At 48.1% G+C, this 21,926-nt stretch overlaps 1 protein-coding gene across 1 annotated transcript in view; it reads right to left on the bottom strand.

Annotated features, from left to right (window-relative positions):
- Positions 1-1,595, bottom strand: part of LOC119436464 (uncharacterized) — a 147,758-nt gene extending 146,163 nt beyond the window's left edge. Inside the window, exon 1 of the mRNA XM_037703318.2 lies at positions 1,294-1,595. Within this exon, the coding sequence (XP_037559246.1) occupies positions 1,294-1,327 (34 nt within the window). The 5' untranslated portion in view covers positions 1,328-1,595. The remainder of the gene's footprint in view (positions 1-1,293) is intronic.
- Positions 1,596-21,926: the final 20,331 nt, after the last annotated feature.

Here is a 21,926-nt window from a genome sequence, read left to right on the forward strand (position 1 = left end):
ACTCCGAATAGCTCTCTACTAACTTGCTATCGCAATCGATGCTTCGCCTTTCGGGCGAAACTGCGACATTTTTTTTTCTTTCTATTAAGCCAAAGCCACCTGAGGCAACGGAAGTACAACCATTCCTGGCGTGCATCTCGCTTCCTTTCGTAACAGCAGCAAAAAAGGAAACAAAAAACAAAATGGCAGTATGGTTAAATTAGTCGCGTTTTATACATGACCTTCTGTCGTTGGTCGCGATGATCAGTAAAAATGTTATAGCATCCGTTGGAACGCTGTAAATAAGGCGACAGAAACGCATCCACATTCCACTCAATTCAAGCACCTTACGGAGCCGCGCATGCTGAGAGTGACCAAATGAAACCATTGTCGAAAAGGCAGTCATCTCAACGGACTCAGTTGCGTAATCAGTCGAAAGAGAGGGCATGCCCGCGAAGCATAGACAGGCGTTCGAGTAGACGACATGTGGAAACGTTCGTCACCGGCATCGTTTTCCTCGCATGGCACGCGGAGTGTTTACGTGTATATAGAGTCGGGTGACGAGCACTCGTTTACGTCACAGGGAACCTGACTTCATTCGCTCTCTGTCCGCAACCACGGTTTAAACTTGGTCAAACGAGGCTCAAAGGTGCTTCGACAAAAAAAAAGGAAGCTTCTACAAGGCGCTTAAGTAATGCATGACGCAACGTATAACGGCAAGAAGAGCAAGTCCGAAAAGAGAATAAGAAACGAGATTTCTTGTGGTACGCGACTTGTTCTGCGCACAGTAGCAACGATAACACTAGTATCAATTGTGGGCCGTAAGGCCTTCCGGCTAGCAAAAAGAAATTCACTATTCTTCAGAACTGCTCCCTGCAACTCGCGCGCGCAAATCGTTGACCATGCCTGTGGGAACATTCTACCTCGTACGATAACGTTGGGGTATACGTGATGAACATCTCATTAGATGCCTCGCGCATTGTCAACATAGTGCGCGACTGTTACGAAGACTAACAGCCGAGGTTCTGTCGTAACTGGTGGCAGCTTGTTGGAGGATATTTTGACCAGCAGTCTCTTGAAAGAAGACGAGCAACAAATGAGTACAGGCATAGTTTACGCAATATTGAATCCCTGCAGACTGCTGCGGGCGTTTTTCTGCGGTCAATTTCAGCATCGTCTCGTTTTTTCCATTTTCTGCTACTCCGCAAAGAGCTGGCATACGACCTTAGATTCCGGCTTCGGCTATGTTACGAAGTTCCTTTAAAAGCCTCAGCACAATGTGCGTGGTGGAGTTGAATGTCTCGTAACACTCACCATTGTTGAGCTGGCTACCGGAGGATCTGCTCATTTTCGGCGTGGGCTGTCTTCTCGGTCGCGATGAAAGCGGAGGAAGTGACGGGACAACGCGGCGAGCAGCGTCTGTCGTGGCTCACTGTTCAAGGAAGCGGTGGGCGGCATGTCGGGTGCATATATATGCGCAAAGCAGCCCGTATGAGAGGAATTCGTTGCGTGATCCCTGATGCGGAGAAGCAAGCGCCTTGACCTTGCGAGCGGCTTCCTGCCAGCGTGACGTCCTGCGGGAACCACCGGAATTGTGTATCTGGGACCCGTCACGTATGCACCGCGGAGACTTCCATGTATTTTGAGCGCGGTAACGCAACGCGACTGCGATGAAGTTGGTATGGGGGAGCGGCTTCTTTTCGCGCCCGATCACTTGGCAAAAACAGCGCGCACAAGAGGCGTGTATTACGGGCTTCCGGCCGAGTACAGACATTCGCCCAGCTGCCGACAAGGTATCCGCGTCGGTGGCTGCACTAAACATTCGAGTGCGCGCTGCAACTCGCTTATCACTTGGGCGGTGTGATTGCGCAATATGCCAACTAAGAGACCCAAGTGCGAAATGACAGCCCTATAACTTAGTTAAGGAATAGCAAGCAATGAGCAATTACAAGTGATTTTACGGCGCCTACATCGAACGTATATAAACTGAAGGAAATATTCGTCTTTCTTCGTCTTTCTGGGGTTTTACGTGTCAAAACCAGTTCTGATTATGAGGCACGCCGTACTGGAGGGCTCCGGATTAATTTTGACCACCTGGGGTTCTTTAACGTGCACTACAACGCAAGCACACGGGCGTTTTTGCATTTCGCCTCCATCGAAATGCGGCCGCCGCGACCGGGATTCGATACTGCGATCTCGTGCTCGGAAGCAAACATTGTTGATCAGGTCTTTGTCACGGCTTACCACTCCAACACGTCGTAATCTGTCATTACGTGTCTTACTGAAGACAGAAAAACAGTTATAAAAACAATGAAATCGAGCACGCGACAAGGAATATTCGTCACAGAGCGTCATACTGAGAATACTAGAGGAAAATCGCTCACGTCTGCGTGCGTCACCGGTGTGGTGGTTTATCCAGCATCAGAATGATGGTCTAAGGTGCATCGTATAGTACATGGATTTGGTTTATATTTATTCCTTATGGCTTGGAATGACATCGCTGATTGTTATGTTCACCTTCTTGAACCTCGTTTTGCTCACATTATCCTATGGCAATTAGTATGATTTAGCCTTTAATTTGTACCTTTCGATATTTTCATAACATTGCAAACCAAAGTAATGGTTTCTGATATAAAAATTTATTACGCCTGGTAAGTCTTGCCCGATTGTCATGATTTAGTGACACGCGCGTACTCAGAACTATCGTAATTTATTTATGCGCTAGATGTGCCGCAACGAAAAGAATTGGATGTGAAAGTCAGACTTCTAACTACTTTAAGAAACCGTTGCGAGGTCAGAGGCCCACACAACTAAGTCATAAAATGACTGTAAAGGAAGCTGCAACGTACTTTCTACACAAATTCATGGCAGACTGCAAATGTAGCAAAATCTATGGACTTCCCATTATTACCTGTGTGGCTGAACGATTTCAGCATGAGATTTCCCGCTCATAATGTTGTTATATTTGTGATAATCACGGCAGAATGGTAACCTAATGTTGTTGAGGCCCTGGTATAGTGCATGCTGAAAGTTCGGAGGCACTGCGTGATCGAGTAGGTGCCACAGAATCGATGACGCACGCGACACGAAGTCCGCACTGACGAGCTAAGTATTGATCGCCTATTCGCTATATCCCTCCGTTTTGCGAGCACAAAAACAAAAGTAAACAAAGACAGATACTATATTTCTTGATACACACACATACAGGAAGAGAATGGCAGAAAGGTCATAATAAACTTAGTGCATACATGGTGGCTGGAACACAGAACTCTTCTTATTTGTGACATGCCAGTGGGGACGCACGAACGCCGGAGAGGAAGGGAGGAAATGGAAATGGTGACGACAGTGCTACAAAAAGTGCCCGTGTTTTTGTGCACAGCCCAGACTTGCACGTAACAAATTACATGTGATTAATTTCTTGTAATCAATTACATTTCTCGTTAGTTTTGTAATTTATCAATCACTTGTTTTACTCGGCAAGTTTCAGTGTAATTCAATGACTTTTTACAGCGTAAGCTGTTATGGGCTCATTCCAATACCCGTTTCGGTTCGCGATGGTGTCCGCCGCCGCCGGTGGTGGTGGTGACCGTAACCGCTATCGCCGGAAATGCGAAAAAAGTACCCGGTCCCCACCGGGATCGAGCCCAGGCCCGCTGCGCGGGAGTCGGATATTTTACCACTGTGCCATGCAAGCGCTTGCTATCAGGCAGCGGAAAAATGCCCTATAAACGCGCCCTAGGCAGGCGCGCAGGCGCAGACGACGAGATGCGATTCAGACGAGGCGCGCAATCAACGTGATCCCGAGCCTCCGTCAGTATGGTGGCGCCATCTAGTTAAGGCGCCTGCAAACGCAGCGTGCCCGACATTTAAGTTACATATAGCAGTTGCATGCTGCATGTAACTGGACCTGGTTAAATCAAGCAGGCTAGGTGACTATATTTGTCACCAGCCCGTTTTGAAAATTCCAATAAACGATCATTATCATCATCATCAACAACAACAACGTGCCGTGCCACGGGTCAAGGGATGTGAGATGTGCGCCACGTATTCTCGATACCTCTTCGGTACACGTTATGGCGTCTCCTCGCAAGGTACGAAGCGCTGCTGAAGAAGCGAATCGTAGAGTATACGTGCGCGGTTACAACCAGGCATCATCGAGCTCAGCAGACTGCTGTGCAGAGAGCATTACAAGCCGCAGCTCGCCGTCGACGCCGGGCGGACAGTTCAGATCTTTCTCGTCAAAACGAGGCGAACAGACTTTGCTGCGAAAACCCTGTTGTGCGTAGTGCCGAAATTGGAGCTACTCTTGAGCCGCTCCACCAGCTTGCGCTGTGACTGCGCTGCGTGTGCCGCGCAGGCCTGTGACTTTTTTTTCGGTAACAAATTGCAAGTAACCTGTTACATTATTTAAGAGACAAGCTGCAATGGACGACACAACTTTGAGCACATAAACTTTGGGGGGAACTGCAGTAGAATGACTGCGGTCGCGCACGCAGCAGCCACGTCAATGCGCATGCTCAGACAACCGAACCCATCTGGGCAGGCAGAGTCTGTTTCCTCATGTTAACGGTCCACCAGATGTTGGCCGACGAATTGAAGCTGGGTCGCTGTGGCTCAACAGAGATGGCCACCTCGGGTGTTGATGCCAACAAATCACGTACGGACGACGTTTTTCAGATTTTCATTGACCCTACCAGGAGCGCCTTCTCCGAGCCCTGGAAATAATTAAGGGCTGCAAATCACAGAGGACAGGTCTCAGACACGAGCATCATGGCATTGAAAAGCTTGTGCAAACGTTGTTCGTACAACACCGCCCTTTTCTCCAGCGCGCACATCTAGCGAGTTTTCAGTGTCACTGCTGATATCTTCACAAAAGAATTAGGAAAGATGACCGATGAAAATTTTGAAAAGCAATCATTAGGCAAGATAACCAACGTGTGAACGGCTGCCGAGAACGCACTGAAAGAGCCAGGCCAGCTCTTTCCATTTACTGTATTTGCGCAATTTTACCAATCGCCGATCATCACTGTACATGTTGCGTACAGTATAGGTACATGCGCCATGCGTCATGTGCTAAAATTTAATTCTGGCGCTTTGCATGCCAAAACCACGATCTGAGTATGAGACACGCCATATAGTGCGGAAGTCGGAATCAATTTTGACCATCTGGGGTTTTTTAACACACAAGCTCAAGTTCCTATCTTATTGATACTCATTTCTTCTTCCTCGGTCTTTATTCTTTTCCCTTTGTCCCTTTTTCCCTTTCCTTTATTTTGTCCCTTTGAGTGGCGCATGACTCCTTGAGAAATTGAGAATTTATTACTCCTCTTTACGTCTGGCAAAGAGACAACTTAATGGTGAAATATATAGTTCAAAATAACTTGCCGGGTAGCAAACCGGACGCGCGTCTGGTTAAGCTTCCTGCGTTTCCTCCCTTAATTCTCTCCCTCAAAAGGACTTGTTCTTGGGCTAGCTGGTGCGGTCTGCTGAAAACATTCACAGGAAGGACACTCCACACATGCAAAGCGCTTTGTTTGTGCTTTGTGTCCTTCTTGTGTGTGCCTTCTTTTGCGCCACTCAAGTAATCTTCAGTAACGGAGAAAGCCACACATATCACATTTCTTCGCACATCACGCTCTTCCATCGTAAGTGAGCTCCATGCAGCCCGTACTACATGCTTACACAAACAACGTTCACTCGGATCAATTGCCGATCATCACTGTACACACTGCGTACAGAATAGGTACATGCGCAATGCGTCATGTTGATTCCTGGTGCTAAAAATTAAATTCTGGCGCTTTACGTGCCATAGCCACGATCTGATTATGGGACACGCCATATAGTGCGGAAGTCGGAATTAATTTTGACCATCTGTGGTTCTTTAACATACACCGAAGTCTGAGTACAACCCGCCGTGGTAGCCCCGTGGCTATGGCTTTACACTGCTGAGCTCGAGGTCCCGGGTTCAAGCCAAGCCACGGTGGCCGCATTCAGAGCGGGCGAAATGCAAAAACACTCGTGTACTTAGATTTATGTAAAAGTTAAAAAAAAACTCCAGGCGGTCATAATTATTCTGGAGTCCCCCACTACGGCGTGCCTCCTAATCAGATCGTGGTTTTGCCACGTAAACCCCCGAATTTACTTAATTAAGTGTAAATCTAAGCATTTCACCTCCATCGAAGTGTGGCCGCCGCGCCCGGAATCAAACCCGCGACCTCGAGCTAAGCAGTGCAACACCCTAACCACTGGGCTATACCGCGCGGCGGGTTCCTGGTGCTGCGTATAGAATTATTGATAGTACCGGCCCTGTGCCATGAAGTACCCTGCTTTCGGTATTTCAGCGCAATCTGGCACCTATCCAAACCTGGCTGACACTTGCACGCGTGCTATACAGTGAACGGCGAGATGTCTGCCTAGTGAACCCTTCACTGAGGTGGAGTGTTGCCTCAGACGGTCGTTTATACAACGACCTGTCTGGTCCACGTAACACCTCGGCCGCAAGACAGCGGAATCACGTACACGACTTGGCTATGGCATTCAACATACTTTTTGAGTGGTTTCTCTTGCATTTCTTGGTTACTCTTTTTTCTTGATTCACCTTTTTTTTTTTTTTTAGAGAGGTTTTGCAGATTGTTAGGAGCACAAAAGAGAAGCGTGACTCCTGCCTTAGAACCGATCTTTTTTTTTTTAGGTAATGTGACAGCTTATGTATATATATATATATATATATATATATATATATAGAATCCATGCTTTGTTTCTCTTATCGAAATTACCAGAGGTCACTTGCTTTTGTATATTTTATTTCAGCGTCTTGAGTTTTTGACAGTAGCTCCTATAGGTCGTTGTATACGAACGAGTCTGAGAGAACATTCCAACTCATTGAAGTGTTCGCTATCCACTGTAGCAAGTGCAAGTGCGAGCTATGTTTTGATAGATTGCACAAAAATACCAACAGCAGAGCGCCTGGGAAATATACGAAGCCTTTCTTATGCACATAAAAGGAGATATGTGCGGCAGCACGCAACCCTTGGTATACTGCATCAAAACGAAATATTGCATCTGTCGCCATAGTTCTGCCTAGTGTTCCCAACTGCTTTTTTTTTCTGTCTTTGTTGCTTTTGCGCCTGTATAATTTCCAAGGCAAGAAACAAAATCTCATACGGTTGCCAGTGATTGCAATGCGTGTGTCTTATTCCTTGTGTTTCGTCTACGCGCTGGTCCAACAAATTTCGGAACTATGCTACACCAACCGGCTCTAGTTCCTATCTTATTGATACTCATTTCTTCTTCATCGGTCTTTATTCTTTTCCTTTTGTGTGGGCAATCGTACAGCGTACAGGTCAATCTTGTGGCACTCACAACCTGTAGGGATCGGTTCTAAACGTGTGTGATCAAGAATTATTTCACTCCACCGGATATTTACTGTTGACGGGTGCTTTAACGCTCTCTTAAGGCCATGTCATGAGGATGTGCCGTATTTTGCGTTCTGAAGCATGCCGACAAGTACAGTTCTACATGGACTGCCTTCAAGTTTTGTATGCTTCTATTTGCAACCAACGACGAAACGAAAGACTGTTTCTACAGGACATTAGTATAGCTAACCAGACAGCAGTGTTCTTGGCACTGCTGTAACAAGTGTCAGCCAGATTTCGATAGATTCCAGGTTGCGCGAAAATACCCAGAGTGGAGCGCCCGGGAAATATTTGTAGCCGTTCTTGTTCACAAAAAAGGGCACATGCACGCCATCCCTGCTATTGCAGGAAAAAGATAAATTGCATCGGTCGCGATAGTTCTGCGTCGTGTTCCCAACCCTGATATTTCCTTTCTTTGTTTTTGTGCCTGTATATATATAAATTGCCAAGGCAAGACACAATAAACTCACACGGTTTTTATCGGCTCAGTGTGCATGAGTGTATTATTTCTTGTGCTTCGTCTAAGTGTTTGTCCTCTGAACAACACAGAACGTTCCTCATTTCGTTTTTCTGGATAAGACAAACATTTTCGGCAATGATATTTCGTGAGAGCTTCGTTGGCGTCCGAGGTTGCTCCACCACCAATGTGGCTTGGCGACGTGTACACAGCATTTCCTCCGTGATATGCATCTACAATCTTCCATAGTGCTTGCTGTCACCAATTAAAGCACCAGCAAGAAAGCCTAGATATTACATCATTGTTGCCAATGCCCACTGCCCACCTTATCATCGCTGCAAGCTTTTCGTTTCACAACAAAATTTCAGCAAGTACTCCATTTCACAACAAAATTATACTGCAGTGAAGGCTACCAGTAGATTCAGCCACTCAAGAGAGACATCGCGTAAGTGCACGTGTTCCTACGCTGCAGGTCCCTCTGCATCAGAGCGTCGTCTGTTCAGTGATAAGCACAGCTTCGAGTGCAGTGCTGGCGTCCATGGCACGCCTCGTACCTTTGACTACAGTGTCACATTGTTGTGAAACGGACTAGAAATACACGGTTCGTATCGCTCAGCGTAAGCATATAGAAAGTATATGCAAGTGGGACATCTCTCACCGTCCACTGAATGAGCCTTGATTTGAAACCCTTGACTATAATAGCCCTTGACATGAAAGCCAATAAAAAGAAGTGGATAGGAGCGATAAGTCTGATATTACGTGAAAAGGTGGGATAATCTTAATTCAGTCAAACGTATGTTTCTTTTCCTTCCTATCCTTTGTCCCCTCGCCCTGGTCAGAATGGCAAACCCGGCATGCGTATAGTTTACTTCCCTGATTTCCTTTTCTTTCTTTTTCTTTTCTCCTTGTGAAAATTATTAATCCAAACTTTTCCCACTTTGAAGGAAGCTGTTGGTATATTGTTTGAGAAGGGTTAAGTTCTCCAATCTTAATCGCTTTTTACCATTCGAATTAAATTTAAAAATCGCTCTGTATCTGTGACAGCAGCAAAGTGTTTCATATGCGGGCAGTGCTGTGCTTGCAAGGTGTCGAAGATTCTCACTGGTTCACGCTAAGGGTGAACGCGTGGTTCAAGTCGTGTAAGGGATCCACAAACCTTGGGGAAATTGTAGATGAGCCTCGCTTACTTTGTATGAAACTGTTTGGTTTCTAGAGCAGGGCTTCTTCTCACCAACCTCCCTGCTTCTCAATATGCCTGAACGTGCGACAGGCAGCAACAGGTTTCGAACAACAGGCGTGACGGACGCGCCCCTTGTGATTTCAAGTAATGCACATGGCATCTACAAGCGATCCATTGCCACGCGCTGCGTCATTGAACGAGCACTAGTCAGCCTGCACCGCTACACAGACTACATGAAATTAAGAGAACAGAAAACGGGGAAACAGTCTATATTATATCAAGGAAACTTTTTGAGATTTCATATTTTTTTCTTCAGGTTTTGAAACACCGTCATTGGTCATGCATGAGGACGGGCTCTTTTAGTGAAGTCATCAATATTCATTTCACAGGCTGTAATCTCTTCTTAGGCCACTCACGTTCTCATATATCATTAAAGTTTTGATAACAAAGATTGTGCATCAATGCTTTCTTCTAGATTAAAAAAAGGAGAGACAGATTTTTCCCGAAAGGTAGTTTTGGTAGGTTTATTATATCGCTACAGTGAGAGGCATCCGTTGATAGAAAATAGAAAAGCGTTTTCACCGCAACACGCGAGCGCAACGCAGTGCGACGTACTGCACGACCACGCCCAGTAATAAGAAGCGGCTAGCCGCCCAGAAATTAAGTAACGAAGTGTTTAAAAAAAAGGAACGAGCATTCAAGATTCCATACGAGTAGAGATAACCCAAACTCTCTTACTCAATGAACGAGAGAGAGAGACAATTTGGGGGCCTGGGCAGCGCAGTCATCCTGCTCTTAGGCGCTTCATGAAAAAGAATTCCTGATGACACGCGGTTACGTGCCAGATTTACAGAGTTTTCGACTTCCTCCGCTGTGCCTTTCGTCAAACTGGTGTGCGCAATAGTACTCGCACTTTAATGTCCAGAAAGCTGAGAGATCAGCATGTTGTGTCATATTTTAGCGGACCAGACCGCATTTTGCAAATGTAATAGCGGGGGGAAGGAGGGGGGGGGGGGGGGGGGGGAGGCAAAGGCGATGGCAATGTTGTTCTCGGTGCATGTCATGTGCGCGGATTTGGAACTCTGTGCTTTGCCGAATTAAAAAAGAAAAGAAAAAGAAGAGAAAAAAATTTCGTGATTTAGTACCGACTGCCAATGAATCTCGTGCTGTACGGCGGAGACGTAAGAGAGTGCGTGCCAGATGTGGTTCAGAGGAGAATATGGCGTCCATGGTGCGATAGTAGCAGCCAGCCGAGTTCCAAGTACAAGGTCGCTTCGCGTACCCACCGGGGTACGCGAAACGATGCCCTCAGGTCATCCCTGTTGCCCATACCTGCCAAACTGTAATCAGTACAATTCGTAAAATCTCTAGGGAGACGGAAGAAGGGGGGGTGAGAGGCACGCATTTTAATGCAGTAGCCTTCTTAGGGTACTTCACGGGCTTTCCGGGGGCTAACTATGTGTGTGTGTGTGTGTGTGTGTGTGTGTGTGTGTGTGTGTGTGTGGTGTGTGTGTGGTGTGTGTGTGTGTTGTGTGTGTGTGTGTGCGTGCGTGCGTGCGTGCGTGCGTGCGTGCGTGCGTGCGTGCGTGCGTGCGTGCGTGCGTGCGTGCGTGCGTGCGTGCGTGCGTGCGTGTGTGTGTGTGTGTGTGTGTGTGTGTGTGTGTGTGTGTGCGCGTGTGTGTGTGTGTGTGTGTGTGTGTGTGTGTGTGTGTGTGTGTGTGTGTGTGTGTGTGTGTGTGTGTGTGTGTGTGTGTGTGTGTGTGTGTGTGTGTGTGTGTGTGTGTGTGTGTGTGTGTGTGTGTGTGTGTGTGTGTGTGTGTGTGTGTGTGTGTGTGTGTGTTTGTACGTAGTGAGTACGTACGTACGTATACGTACGTAACCACTTTGCCGCCAACCTGGGTCACTGTGTAGTCCATGGTCGAATGGTTACATCATCGGGCTGCTGTGCTCAGGGAACAGGGTTCGAAACTAACCGTTGGATCAACTTGGGCTTTTGAACATGTGCCAATGTTTACATATGTGCCCCTCTTCAAAGAACCTCTATCAGGCCGACATGGGTCACTGTAGATGCGGGACTGCGTATGTACCGCTCTTCAATGAAACTCTTTGACGCTGATTTTCGACCTTTCATTTTTGCGAACAAGTTTCCCATCATCGTCGTCTGCGAACTAAACCTTCAAACTACAATCCGGCTATCGGGCTATGAAGCTTTCTCATTTACGTCGTGCAAGTCATCAGCAAGGTCGTCAGTAAAGTCCGAGTTCTTCTTGGTTCCACTCCCCTACTTGGGCGTCCGAGATGCACCGCCAGAGACGATGTACGCGAGTGAGGAGTTCTGCCGCTACGAATAGCGGCGACGGGTTCGGTGAGTTGAAATGAGACTCCGATGACGATTGAAAAAAAGACACTTATATTCACAACTATTTACAAGAATTTACAAATAAAATACAAAACACATACAAGACGGAACTGGTACACATAGGGCGACCCTATATCGACATGGTCGATGGTGCATAGCACCGAAGTTTGTCCAGAACGCTTGGACGGGGCAGCGGGGCCCCGTTTTCTACCCTTCGGTGCCCCGCCCCAAGCATTTACCACCCAATCACCACCGAGTGGCTGTGAGTGGTGCCGACGCACCAATCACGAATCCTTTGCTAGGATCGTCTTGTTCGCCGGCGTTTCCAGTATTGCGCTTCTTCCAAGCGCCCCCTTTTTTCTTCCACCTTTGACGGTGTCTTTCTCCCTCTCCCTCAAAACAACATACAAATAACAACAACGTTCCAAGGAAAGGGGGGGGGGTGACAGATGCATAGCACTCGTGCTCCCTGGCCACGCCACAGCGCCCAGCACAATGGGCTCGATAAAATCCTAACAAGCAGGCAGCACCTGCAAGTCAAAGTGCTTGACCTTTACTGTGACCCCTTCTCCCCTCGTACCTATACGAAAAACCGATACCGTAGTATCTACGGGTCCTTTGTCAATGAAAGCTCTGTTCAGTAAATGCTTGCTCAGAGAAGCCTTTCGCGACGGCGGATTGGCAACGGTCTTCCGTCCTCATGCGCCGCCCCGTCATTTCTCAGAGCCTGTCGGTCCGCAAGTACATCTGGGGCGCGATCTTGTACGCGTTCCAAAATGGAACGGAGGCGTTCCGTTCCATCGAGCCGCACACGATTGGTCAATTTGAACGTCGCGGTTGAAATTGGCCAATCGTGTGCGGCTCGATGGAACGGAACGCCTCCGTTCCATTTTGGAACGCGTACAAGATCGCGCCCCTGGTCAGCTGTAATCGCGTCCGTCACGTTTGACACCACTTGAAAGCGTGTCCCCGAATGAATTTCTGAACCGTGCGCCACAACCGGCGAGGGTCGTTGACGCGTCACGCCTTGCTGCCACAAATCGCCCATCCACGTGCCGGTTTTAATCTGGCAGTGTCATGAGCCGTGCGCCTGCTCATCTCGGCGCCGTCAACGCGACAGGCATCCGCCGCCGCCCAATTATCCTATTGTGCTTTGCCTGTCAAGCAAGGACCCTTGACCAAATACGCTAGCCGTCTCTTAAGCTTTCCTCTGCAGCCGTTCCCTTCAACAGGATGAAAAGGGTGCAAGATGCCGGTTTCAAGCTTGCCGCTCTATAATTAAAGACAAAACTCGTTCTTTTCTAGCAGCAGGCTTACATCGTCGTTTATGTTCGGTGTGAACTCACTTACGTGCTACATTCAGTTGTGCCTCACGACGACGACCAATACGTGTGTTTAGCTGTAAAAACAAAGAAACTTACATTTACTCTCGTCGCTGCATATATTTCTCCAACCAGTCGTTTTGACACGCAACGACTGGGTGCTTTGTTATCCGGTACACCTGGCCGTACACCAGCGGCTCACTTTAACGTACACCTGCTCATACACTTTAACGTACACCACCGGCTCTGGGGAAGTGTGAAGATGGACTCCAAGGGAAGAAAACTAGTCGCATTTGCCTCGGACCAAGAGCTTCGTTGTCTCAATGACGGCAGCCTGACATATTTACGCGGACTAACCTACAGCAGCTGTCTGGACTTGACTTTCGTCTCTCAGTGTCTTCGAAGCAGTATAAAGTGGTTCTCAGACATTGAAACTCATGGAAGGGATCACGTTCCTACGTATTTGAAGATCAAGGGAGTGGCCAAGTCTCTATCTACTGCCCTCTGTAGAACAGACTGAACGAAGTTCAGATCGCTTATGGAAGACGAATGCCAAGAAGGCCACCCATAATTTCTGGAGAATCAAATTAGAAATGCACTGCAAGAGGCTATGTTCACTTTTAGGCCTTCTCCAAAGTATAATGAATATGAAGGTGAATTGTAAAGGCTTCGAGCGATTCGCCGACGCGAGGAAAGAAGATACAGGCGCACCAAATGTACTCATGATCTGAGGGAGGCGAGGCGGATCCAAAAGGAAATCCAGCGCCGCATCGATACGCTACAATCTCAGAAGTCGAAATCCTTTTGCGAGTCCTTGGATCCTCCAAAGCATCTGTCCCACATGTGGAGAACTCTGCGTGGTCTACAATCGTCTCCGCAACAGCGCCACCCTTTTAAGTCTCTTGCCCTGCATCAAGGACGACGTGAGATCGACGTTGCTGAGGACTTCTGCGCAAGAATCGCTGGCATGCCATCACGACCTGTATCAAACACGTGATGTTGCGGCATCCGAGGACTCTCTCATGGATCTCTTGTTCTCTATGGAGGAGCTCGAAGCTGCGCTGGCGACTTGTAGGAAGTCATCATCGCCTGGGCCCGGCGGAGTCACATACAAGGCACTTGGAAACCTTGGCCACAAAGCCCGCAGTGCACTCTTGGAGAGATACAACAAATCCTGGCACGAAGGATTGATTCCTTGTGAGTGGAAAGTCAGCCGCCTAATACCTTTACTTAAGAGCTCTAAGTCTCCATTAGAATTGGCATCGTACCGTCCCATCGCTCTTGCCACTTGCGTTGGGAAACTAATGGAAAGGATGGTGTTGACGCGTCTTGAATGGTATTTGGAACATAATGAGGTATATCCGAATGCAATGGCGGGCTTCCGGCACGGTCGGTCATCGGTCGATAACGTGCTTGATTTGGTAACATCTATTCAACACCAAAAAGAGCATGAAACTTTTAACGGTGGCGATGTTTCTTGATGTGAAAGGCGCATATGATAATGTAGCGTACCAAGCAATCCTCGATGCTTTGATCGATGTGGGCATTGGTGGCCGTGCACTGCACTGGATTCACAGCTATTTGGAGGATAGATCCTTCTTCGTACTATCAGAAGATGGAATGACATCCCACCATGTCACCAGCAAAGGTGTGCCACAAGGCGGAGTGTTAAGCCCCACGCTCTTCAACGTAGCACTGCTAGGCCTTGTTGGATCTTTGCCAAGGACGGTCCATATATCCATCTATGCAGATAATATCTGCATCTGGGCGGCCGGCGTAACTCGTCCGCAGATACGAGCGAGACTGCAGAAGGCGGTCACACAAACGTCGACTTATCTGCGTTTGAAAGACCTAGAACTATCCTCCGAAAAGTGCCGATTAGTCGCATTTACGCGAAAAACAATGACTCCATATGTTATACGCATAAATGGACAAGTAATTGCTTACGAAACAAAACACCGCTTCCTTGGAGTCATCATCCATTGTGATTTGTCTTGGACGCCCCATATCTCATATATGAAAAAGAGGTTGACTGCAATAGCACATGTATTCAAATTTGTCGGCGGAAAGTCTTTGGGTGCATCTGTGCAATCGATGCTACAACTGTAGTACTGTACCATGCATTATTTATGGGCTTCCTAAGATACAGCTTGCCCGTGCTGGGAAGCACCAGTAAAACGAACCTTCGAACACTCCAGAGTATGCAAGCCCAAGTTCTACCAACGTGCCTCGGCCTCCCTAAGTGGGCATCCACAGCGGCCACAATCGCCATAGCACGTGACCACCCTGTATCAACGTACTTTGCAGTCGACGCTCTAAGAGTGCACATTCGACATGTCGCAAGGACGCCCTTTCACCATCTTGCTTGCCTGCCAACAACTAGGCCGCATACGAGTTTTAGCCGTCTCCTGACTATACACGGAGCATCGCTACCATCGAATTACGTCCCTGCAGCATGGCCTTCGTTGCCACTGTGGTCTCTGGACACTTAACCTGGTTAACCTCTCTGCCTTTCACCTCTTATTTTCCTTCCTTCCTCCTTCCTTGACGCTGACTTGGAGCACTGGGTATGTGCCAATCAGTCTGTTCTGGTCTTCAATGAACCTCTTTGATGCCAACTTGGGTCACTGTGCCAGTATATGTGCGACGCTCTACAATGACAAAAAAAATATTCTTTTAATGACTACGATGCTGGGCGAAATCTAACCCACGTCGCGCACGGTTTCCTCATGGACAGCAAACCGACACTTTCACAGGCTGCGCCACAAATGCTCTGGTTATGTGCCGCTTTTCAATGAGCGACTTTCACGCTAACGCTTTAAATAGCGAGCCACGCCATGACTGCACTGGGTATGTGCCGCTCGTCAATGAACGTCTCGCTAACTTGGGTCACTGACTATGTGCCACTGAGTGTGCGGCCAAGCGAGGGAACAACTCTCAGCGCTCGCAGGCACCGGCGCGCCACGCTTCTCGTCTCGGAGACCACGCGCAGATTACTCAGCAGCGCCACTAGATGGCACAGCGTGTCCAGAAAGAAGCATGAGAGAGGAGCCCGGCTGCCATAGAGTTTCTCACTATAACACCTAGAGGGTAAACTGGCGCCACCGTCTATGCGAGTTTCTTGAAGGGCGCCGTGCCATCATGGGAATGACGGTATACGTCTGCGAGGCTTGTGTTGGCTGGTGTTGAACGAGGCTTCGTCTAAAACGTGGATATGGCTACACAAATAATGCGTTTTTATAGTAAAATCTACATAAAAGGCTTTCATTCACCCATATTACATCTCTCCATAAAGTTTACTCACCTACAATGCAGAATGAAGCGAAGAAAAGCAAGAAAAGACGACACGTTGTTCCAAAGCAAGCGATAATCTTGTCGTCTGCACTCCAACTTTAGCGGCCAGCTGATAATTTTTACGTTTCATATAATTTTGCGTCCAATAGCAAGTCCTCAAAATTAAACAAAACATGTTTTGTGTAATAGTAAAGCTAAAGCAGTTTTTTACGTGCTGTTTTAGCACGAAATGAATCACTGTGACAGACGGAGAGGTGCTAGCCAGGCGCGTCTTCAAGGCGTTCTGGCTCTCCAAGGACGATGCCAATCCGAAGTCACATTATACCGGCATTCCCATGCATGGATACCACTGTGCAGCAGCGCCAATTTTCCCTCTAGGTAATATAGTGAGAAACTCTATGCCGGCTGCCACATGACACGTGTTTTTGGTCCATGCATTTCGCATGCGACGCGCTAGATGTCGCGGAGTTTTCTTAGGCAATTGAGAACGAAAGTTGAGTACCGCTACAGTACACGCCTCACGCATAACTCGTTTCGACGGTGGCAATACGTTTCTTGCTATATTGATTCAATGCTAAACGCCTTACCGTCGACAGTCATCATGAGAGGCGTTCTGCCGAATTTTTTTTTTTTTTAACTTGCCCTGAGCGGGCGTCTTTTCAGTGACACTTTAGTAACGACGATTTAGCTTTAGACGCAGCACATTGAACAGCAGCAAACTTGGAACAGCAAATACTGACAATCAACAAATTGTTTTTAGATCACAGTGACTTTGACAGCAACTTGGCTGTTGCCAATTTCACCTGCTTCAAGATCTTGTTTGTATAAATTTCCTTTAAGCAAGTATCACTCTTTCATCATTCCACCATCAAAAGGCTCGCAACGGGAGGTACGAAGACCTTACGTGCGATACATATTCGCAAACAGAATTCATTTTTCGTAAAATTTGACGCATGGTTCGTAAAACTTAAAGCGGGCCCAGATTCCTACACTTTATAGAAAAAATCGGGAGAGTTCCCAGGTATGCTGTTGCCTGCGGTTGGCGAATGCCGAAAGGGCGCTCAGCCGTATGCTATCTGTACTAAGTTCGGCGCTATGTCGGCGTCGGCTGTAAACGCCTGCATCTGAGCCCGTATCCTGTGATTCTTAAGTGGTGCGGATAGGAATTTTGTTTTTATGTTCTTAAGGGTCCGCCACTATCTCTGTTTCTGCTTCCGGTTTTGTGCATGCCTCGTAGTCCGCAAAAGTGACGTATACGTGATTAAGGCGATTAAGGGACGGAATGACTATAAAATGCGACAACTAGAAGAGGATCTGAAACGCTTCATGCGGGCACCATTAGAGCTCGCAAACAGTCCACAAACATTTATAGCAGCAAGTGTGCTATTTGCAGTCATCGTCTACTATAGCTACTCCGACTACGCACACGGTATGTATGACAGGTGTTGCGTCGTCTCAACGTCAAATTGTCGTTGTCAGATAATTTTAGAATATTTCTCAAATATTAGGTGTTGCATATGGGTTAATGCCAATCTCCTTCCACGAGGCCACACTTAAATTAGATAAAAATAGCGTTAGGAGAAAGCAGATAACGACAGTCACTGGGAGGGGGGGAGGGAGAGGTTCCAACTTTTTTTTATTTCAGTGAACGAAACTTTCATATGAGTTAGCAAAATTACTATGTATACATCGGAACCGAGTACACTTATTTTAACAGCGAAGTTGTTTAGGTCAGCCGTAATGTGTGGTTCGTGTTTCGTATCAAGAAACTGCCGCGCCGTAGCCATGGCAACCAGGAGGGCGGCGACACCCAGGAGGGCGGCACCGCGCATGCGCACGTGGTCTCCTCCTCGCCAGCTCCCCCCCTTCCCAACCCCCGCCTCTTTTCTCTCCGCGGCGAGCTGAGCCAGGAGAGAGAGAGAAAAAAAAAAGGCGAAATTCTTTCACTAGGCCGCGCAAAGCTCGAGACCACGGTGTAAGATATATACTCGTTAGGTGAGGACACTGGCGAGACGCAATCGACCGGATAATATGGAGTTTTAGTATAGCAGAAAACAGTTACGTTAGCGTTAGCGCGCGACGCAACGCTAACGCAAAGAAAGGCTGCACTGCGCGGTACAAGGTAGTGTTTTAGAATAGCGGAATGGAGCAAAACGCTACGCTAACGCAAACACACTTGAGCGCCATCTCGAGGCGGATACAGCAAACATGAGCAAACATGAGCAAACATGAGCAAACCCTCTCGTTAAGCCTACTCCTCCGCTAATCGAGAACTTATATCGAAAACAACGCCCATTTGTCACCTGTACGCTGCTGTCGAAGCATCAGCACACAAATCTAAAGCAAACACGAGCATTAGTGGGGAACGAATGAGCCGAACAGTGCAGGCCGACGACTCGATAGATCCGAAGTGGACGGCTCTCGCTTCAACAGGCGCCGCCATCTTGCCCTACGTACGGAATCCCTTGCGTGCGTTAGCGTTGAACGCTATATTCCGGAAATAGCGTATGTACGTAAGAGTTCTGGCTACGTTTACGTTCTGCGCATGCGCAGTTTGCAGCACGCAACGCTAACGCTAAATCCTTGCGTTTGCTGTTTTCCGCTATACTAAAGCTCCCTAATGTAGCAACGGCGCGCGTCCGTCGGCCCGGTGACGGCAGCGGATACCTATCAGTGGGAAGACACAACTTCAGTTACAACGAAGGCGAGAGATTGCGAGGGCAAGGAATGCTCGGATACCACAAGCAACCAGCGAACAGCGTCTGCAAGCGGCGTCGCGTCGCCGTATCTGCTTCGTCAAGGTGATGCCCTGACCACCACGCTGTCCCCTCACCACGGTGACCTACTTTCGCGTGTCACTCAATCATTTCGGATTTCCCGCCACGCACCAGAAGCCGAGAATAAAGCCCCTATATATAAAAAGTAGCGCCATTCTTAGATCTTGCCGCCACCGCACTCACCCCGGCGTATTCCTCCTTGCCGCCTCCTGTCACCCCAGCCTCCTCCGCTCCCCCATTGTCCAATCTATGTCACGCGGAAGCACGCGTTGCGCTTTTGTATAGTTTTTTTTCTTTCCAGCTCGCTCCGACTGCCATTCTCGGGCCTGTGCGACGAAAGTGCGCACAAACAGATCAAACGTGTTAGGTACAAGAACTTCGTTGTGATGGCATGCTGCTGCGCCTTAAGTTGCCGCAACCGACAAGTCGAGGGCAAAAGGCTTTTTTTGTTTACCATCCGGCGTGCGCAAACGCTTGCTGCACACTTGATATTTGCGCCGTCTCGCGTCGTCGCGTTGCTACTTCCAAAACGGCATTATTAAGACCAGTTACTGACTGACGAAGCAAAATCGCGCCTCAAAACTTCTCCGCAGGGCGCGATCGAAGTTTTCCTCGGATTTCCTCTGGTAGCGCGTTAGCTGTCGTCAGCCCCGGCAGGCCCGACGCAAGCGGCGCCACTGTCGATATCGCGCCTCGATCGCGCTGGTCGCGCCGAGCGCGATAGTGGAACGGAGGAGGAGGGAAGTGGATGGCGCTACTTTTTATATATAGGGGTTTTAGAAAGGTGCGCGGCGGTAGCGCGACGGTGCGGGGGAGCATGACGTCATACCCGCTGTGGCGGCGGCGATAGCGCGGTGGTGGCGTGATACAGCCTTTCCAGGGCCGGTATTTTGTAGCGATGCCTTTAAAGTAATAATGCCTTTTCGCGCTTATCGCGCTTTGTCAGTGGTCAGACCGATGGTACGCTCGCGTTATCAACGGGATCAGCCGGCCGTGAGCGGTGGAAGATAAGACTATTCTAAAATAAGTCATAAGGCATCGCTACAAAATCGCGGCCCAGTACTAGCACAGATATGACGTGCACGAGTATAGACCTAGCTACAACCAAGTTTAAACCTCGAGATAGCTACGTTCAACCTAGCTACAACCAAGAGACGCAATCAATCGGTCAGCGTCGCTGTGTCTTGAACTTTGCGCGGCCTAGTGCAAGCTTTCGCCTTTTTTTTTTCAGTGCAAACCTTTGTTTTGGTATGAAAAAATAACTGACACTGTAGTGGAAAGTGCGGCTTATGCGATTGCACGACGCTCCGATAATCAAAAAGTGTAAAAATATAATATAATCTTCTATGCTTCCGTACCACTCATACCTTGCTCACACAACATTGCAAATAGAAACAAAATAAATTAATTTGATTGCACAAGCCCACAACACAAACAAAAAAATGAGAACTTTTGAATTTGAACGGAAAGCTCAAAAATTGGAGTTTTCGGACAAATTTTAATGTGCCTGGTATCGAAAAATTCCTCTCAGCATTTTTTTCGTGTATGCTTTGCTACCGGAGGAACGCGCAGCAAAGTATTTTTGGTCTTTCCTATGCACTGCTATATTAAATTTTGACGGCAAAATTTGAACCATGGCAAGACCTCAGAAGTCTGACAGTCTTCGCGCGGAAATTGAGGAAAAGTCACCTCCGATTCCACTGTGATTCACCCACGCTTACTCCCTATCACTGTTTGCCTGCTTTATGCGAAAATATGCCACATTTTTTTGTTCTGAGTTCAAAACAAGGTAATGAATAGTGATGTATAAGCTGCTGTGACTCGTCGCCCCGCGGTGTCTCTTTCAGATCGTCTCGCCACGCAAGCGTCAAGTTTAGTAATGGCTTAAGCATGAATTAACAACCAACCTGCAGCGCTACATGAAAGCCGACAGGTGCTATATTTATAAGAAATGAAAAGGCGTGGTTATTTCTAATTGGGTGGCCCAGATGATATGGCGTTCTGCTGCTGAAACCGAGGTCGCGTGTTGAATTCCTTTCGATGGTAGCCGTATTTCAATGGAGGTGAGTGCAAAGACGCCCCTGTACTGAGATTTAGGTACACATCAAAGAACTGTAGGTGTTAAAGAATAATCCAGAGCCGTTCACTGCAGTGTCTTCTCATAGTCCCTGTGTTGCTTTGCAATATCAAACTACAATGTTAAACTGCTATGCAACATACATGTATGTGTAACCTATAGGCTTTGTGCATCCGTTCCAGGAACTATTCTGGTCATAGCCCGTAGCAAACCTGAATTATATGCGTATATACACGGTCGTGACTGCTGTGGGCGTTTTGCAGACGGAATCGATTATGTCGCTGATACCCTTGGCAGCAAGCCATGCGGCGCAAACACAGCATCCACATACTATACATGGCTTGCACTGACGTCATTGTAGCCGCCATGTTGGTGCACCGATACGAAAATCAGCTGGGTCCGTAACGTCACGTGAAACCTTTAGATAAGATGGATTAGACTGAAGTGTTCGTAGTCGCCATGCTGGTGCCCCAACACGGTGATAAGGTGGGTGCGTGACGTCACGTGAAAGCTATCAATAGGCCGTGATGCGCGAAATGGGTTGCTTTGAGGCAAGCCACGACCCCCCTAAGCAAGGACATTGCAAACACGTTTCTCGCATCTGTGCCAGACGACAATAACGGCATCTTCTCGCACGCGTCCTCCGCCCGTGGCATCCTCTCCTCGATTTGTCGCTCTTTTAACCCCTTCGGTCTCTCGGGGTATCTCGGGGTCCCTCGGGGTCCCGTCATTTTCGGCCAATCGTCGAGCCAGCTCAGGTGTCGTCATTTTCCTCCCCTGGTATTGGCCCGTGCAAGTGCCGTCATATTCGGCCAATGGGGACGCTCCAAGGGCTCCATTGTCCGATGGTTGATTTGCCTCCGGCGTTGCCTCCTCGCCTGGAAGTGCTCAGCTGGAGGAGACGGGTTGTTCTCGAACGACCTTCCAGAGCTGCAAAACCGCTTTGCTTGGGACCAAGGTCAACTACCTGGAACCGTGCCCGCCTCCCGTTGCACTTTCGGGAAGAGTCAAGCAAGGGAGAGACAATAGCTCGACGTGCAGCGCATGAGGTGGGGGTCGCCAACCT

Source organism: Dermacentor silvarum, chromosome 1 (assembly GCF_013339745.2).
Source record: "Dermacentor silvarum isolate Dsil-2018 chromosome 1, BIME_Dsil_1.4, whole genome shotgun sequence".
Taxonomy (NCBI): domain Eukaryota; kingdom Metazoa; phylum Arthropoda; class Arachnida; order Ixodida; family Ixodidae; genus Dermacentor; species Dermacentor silvarum.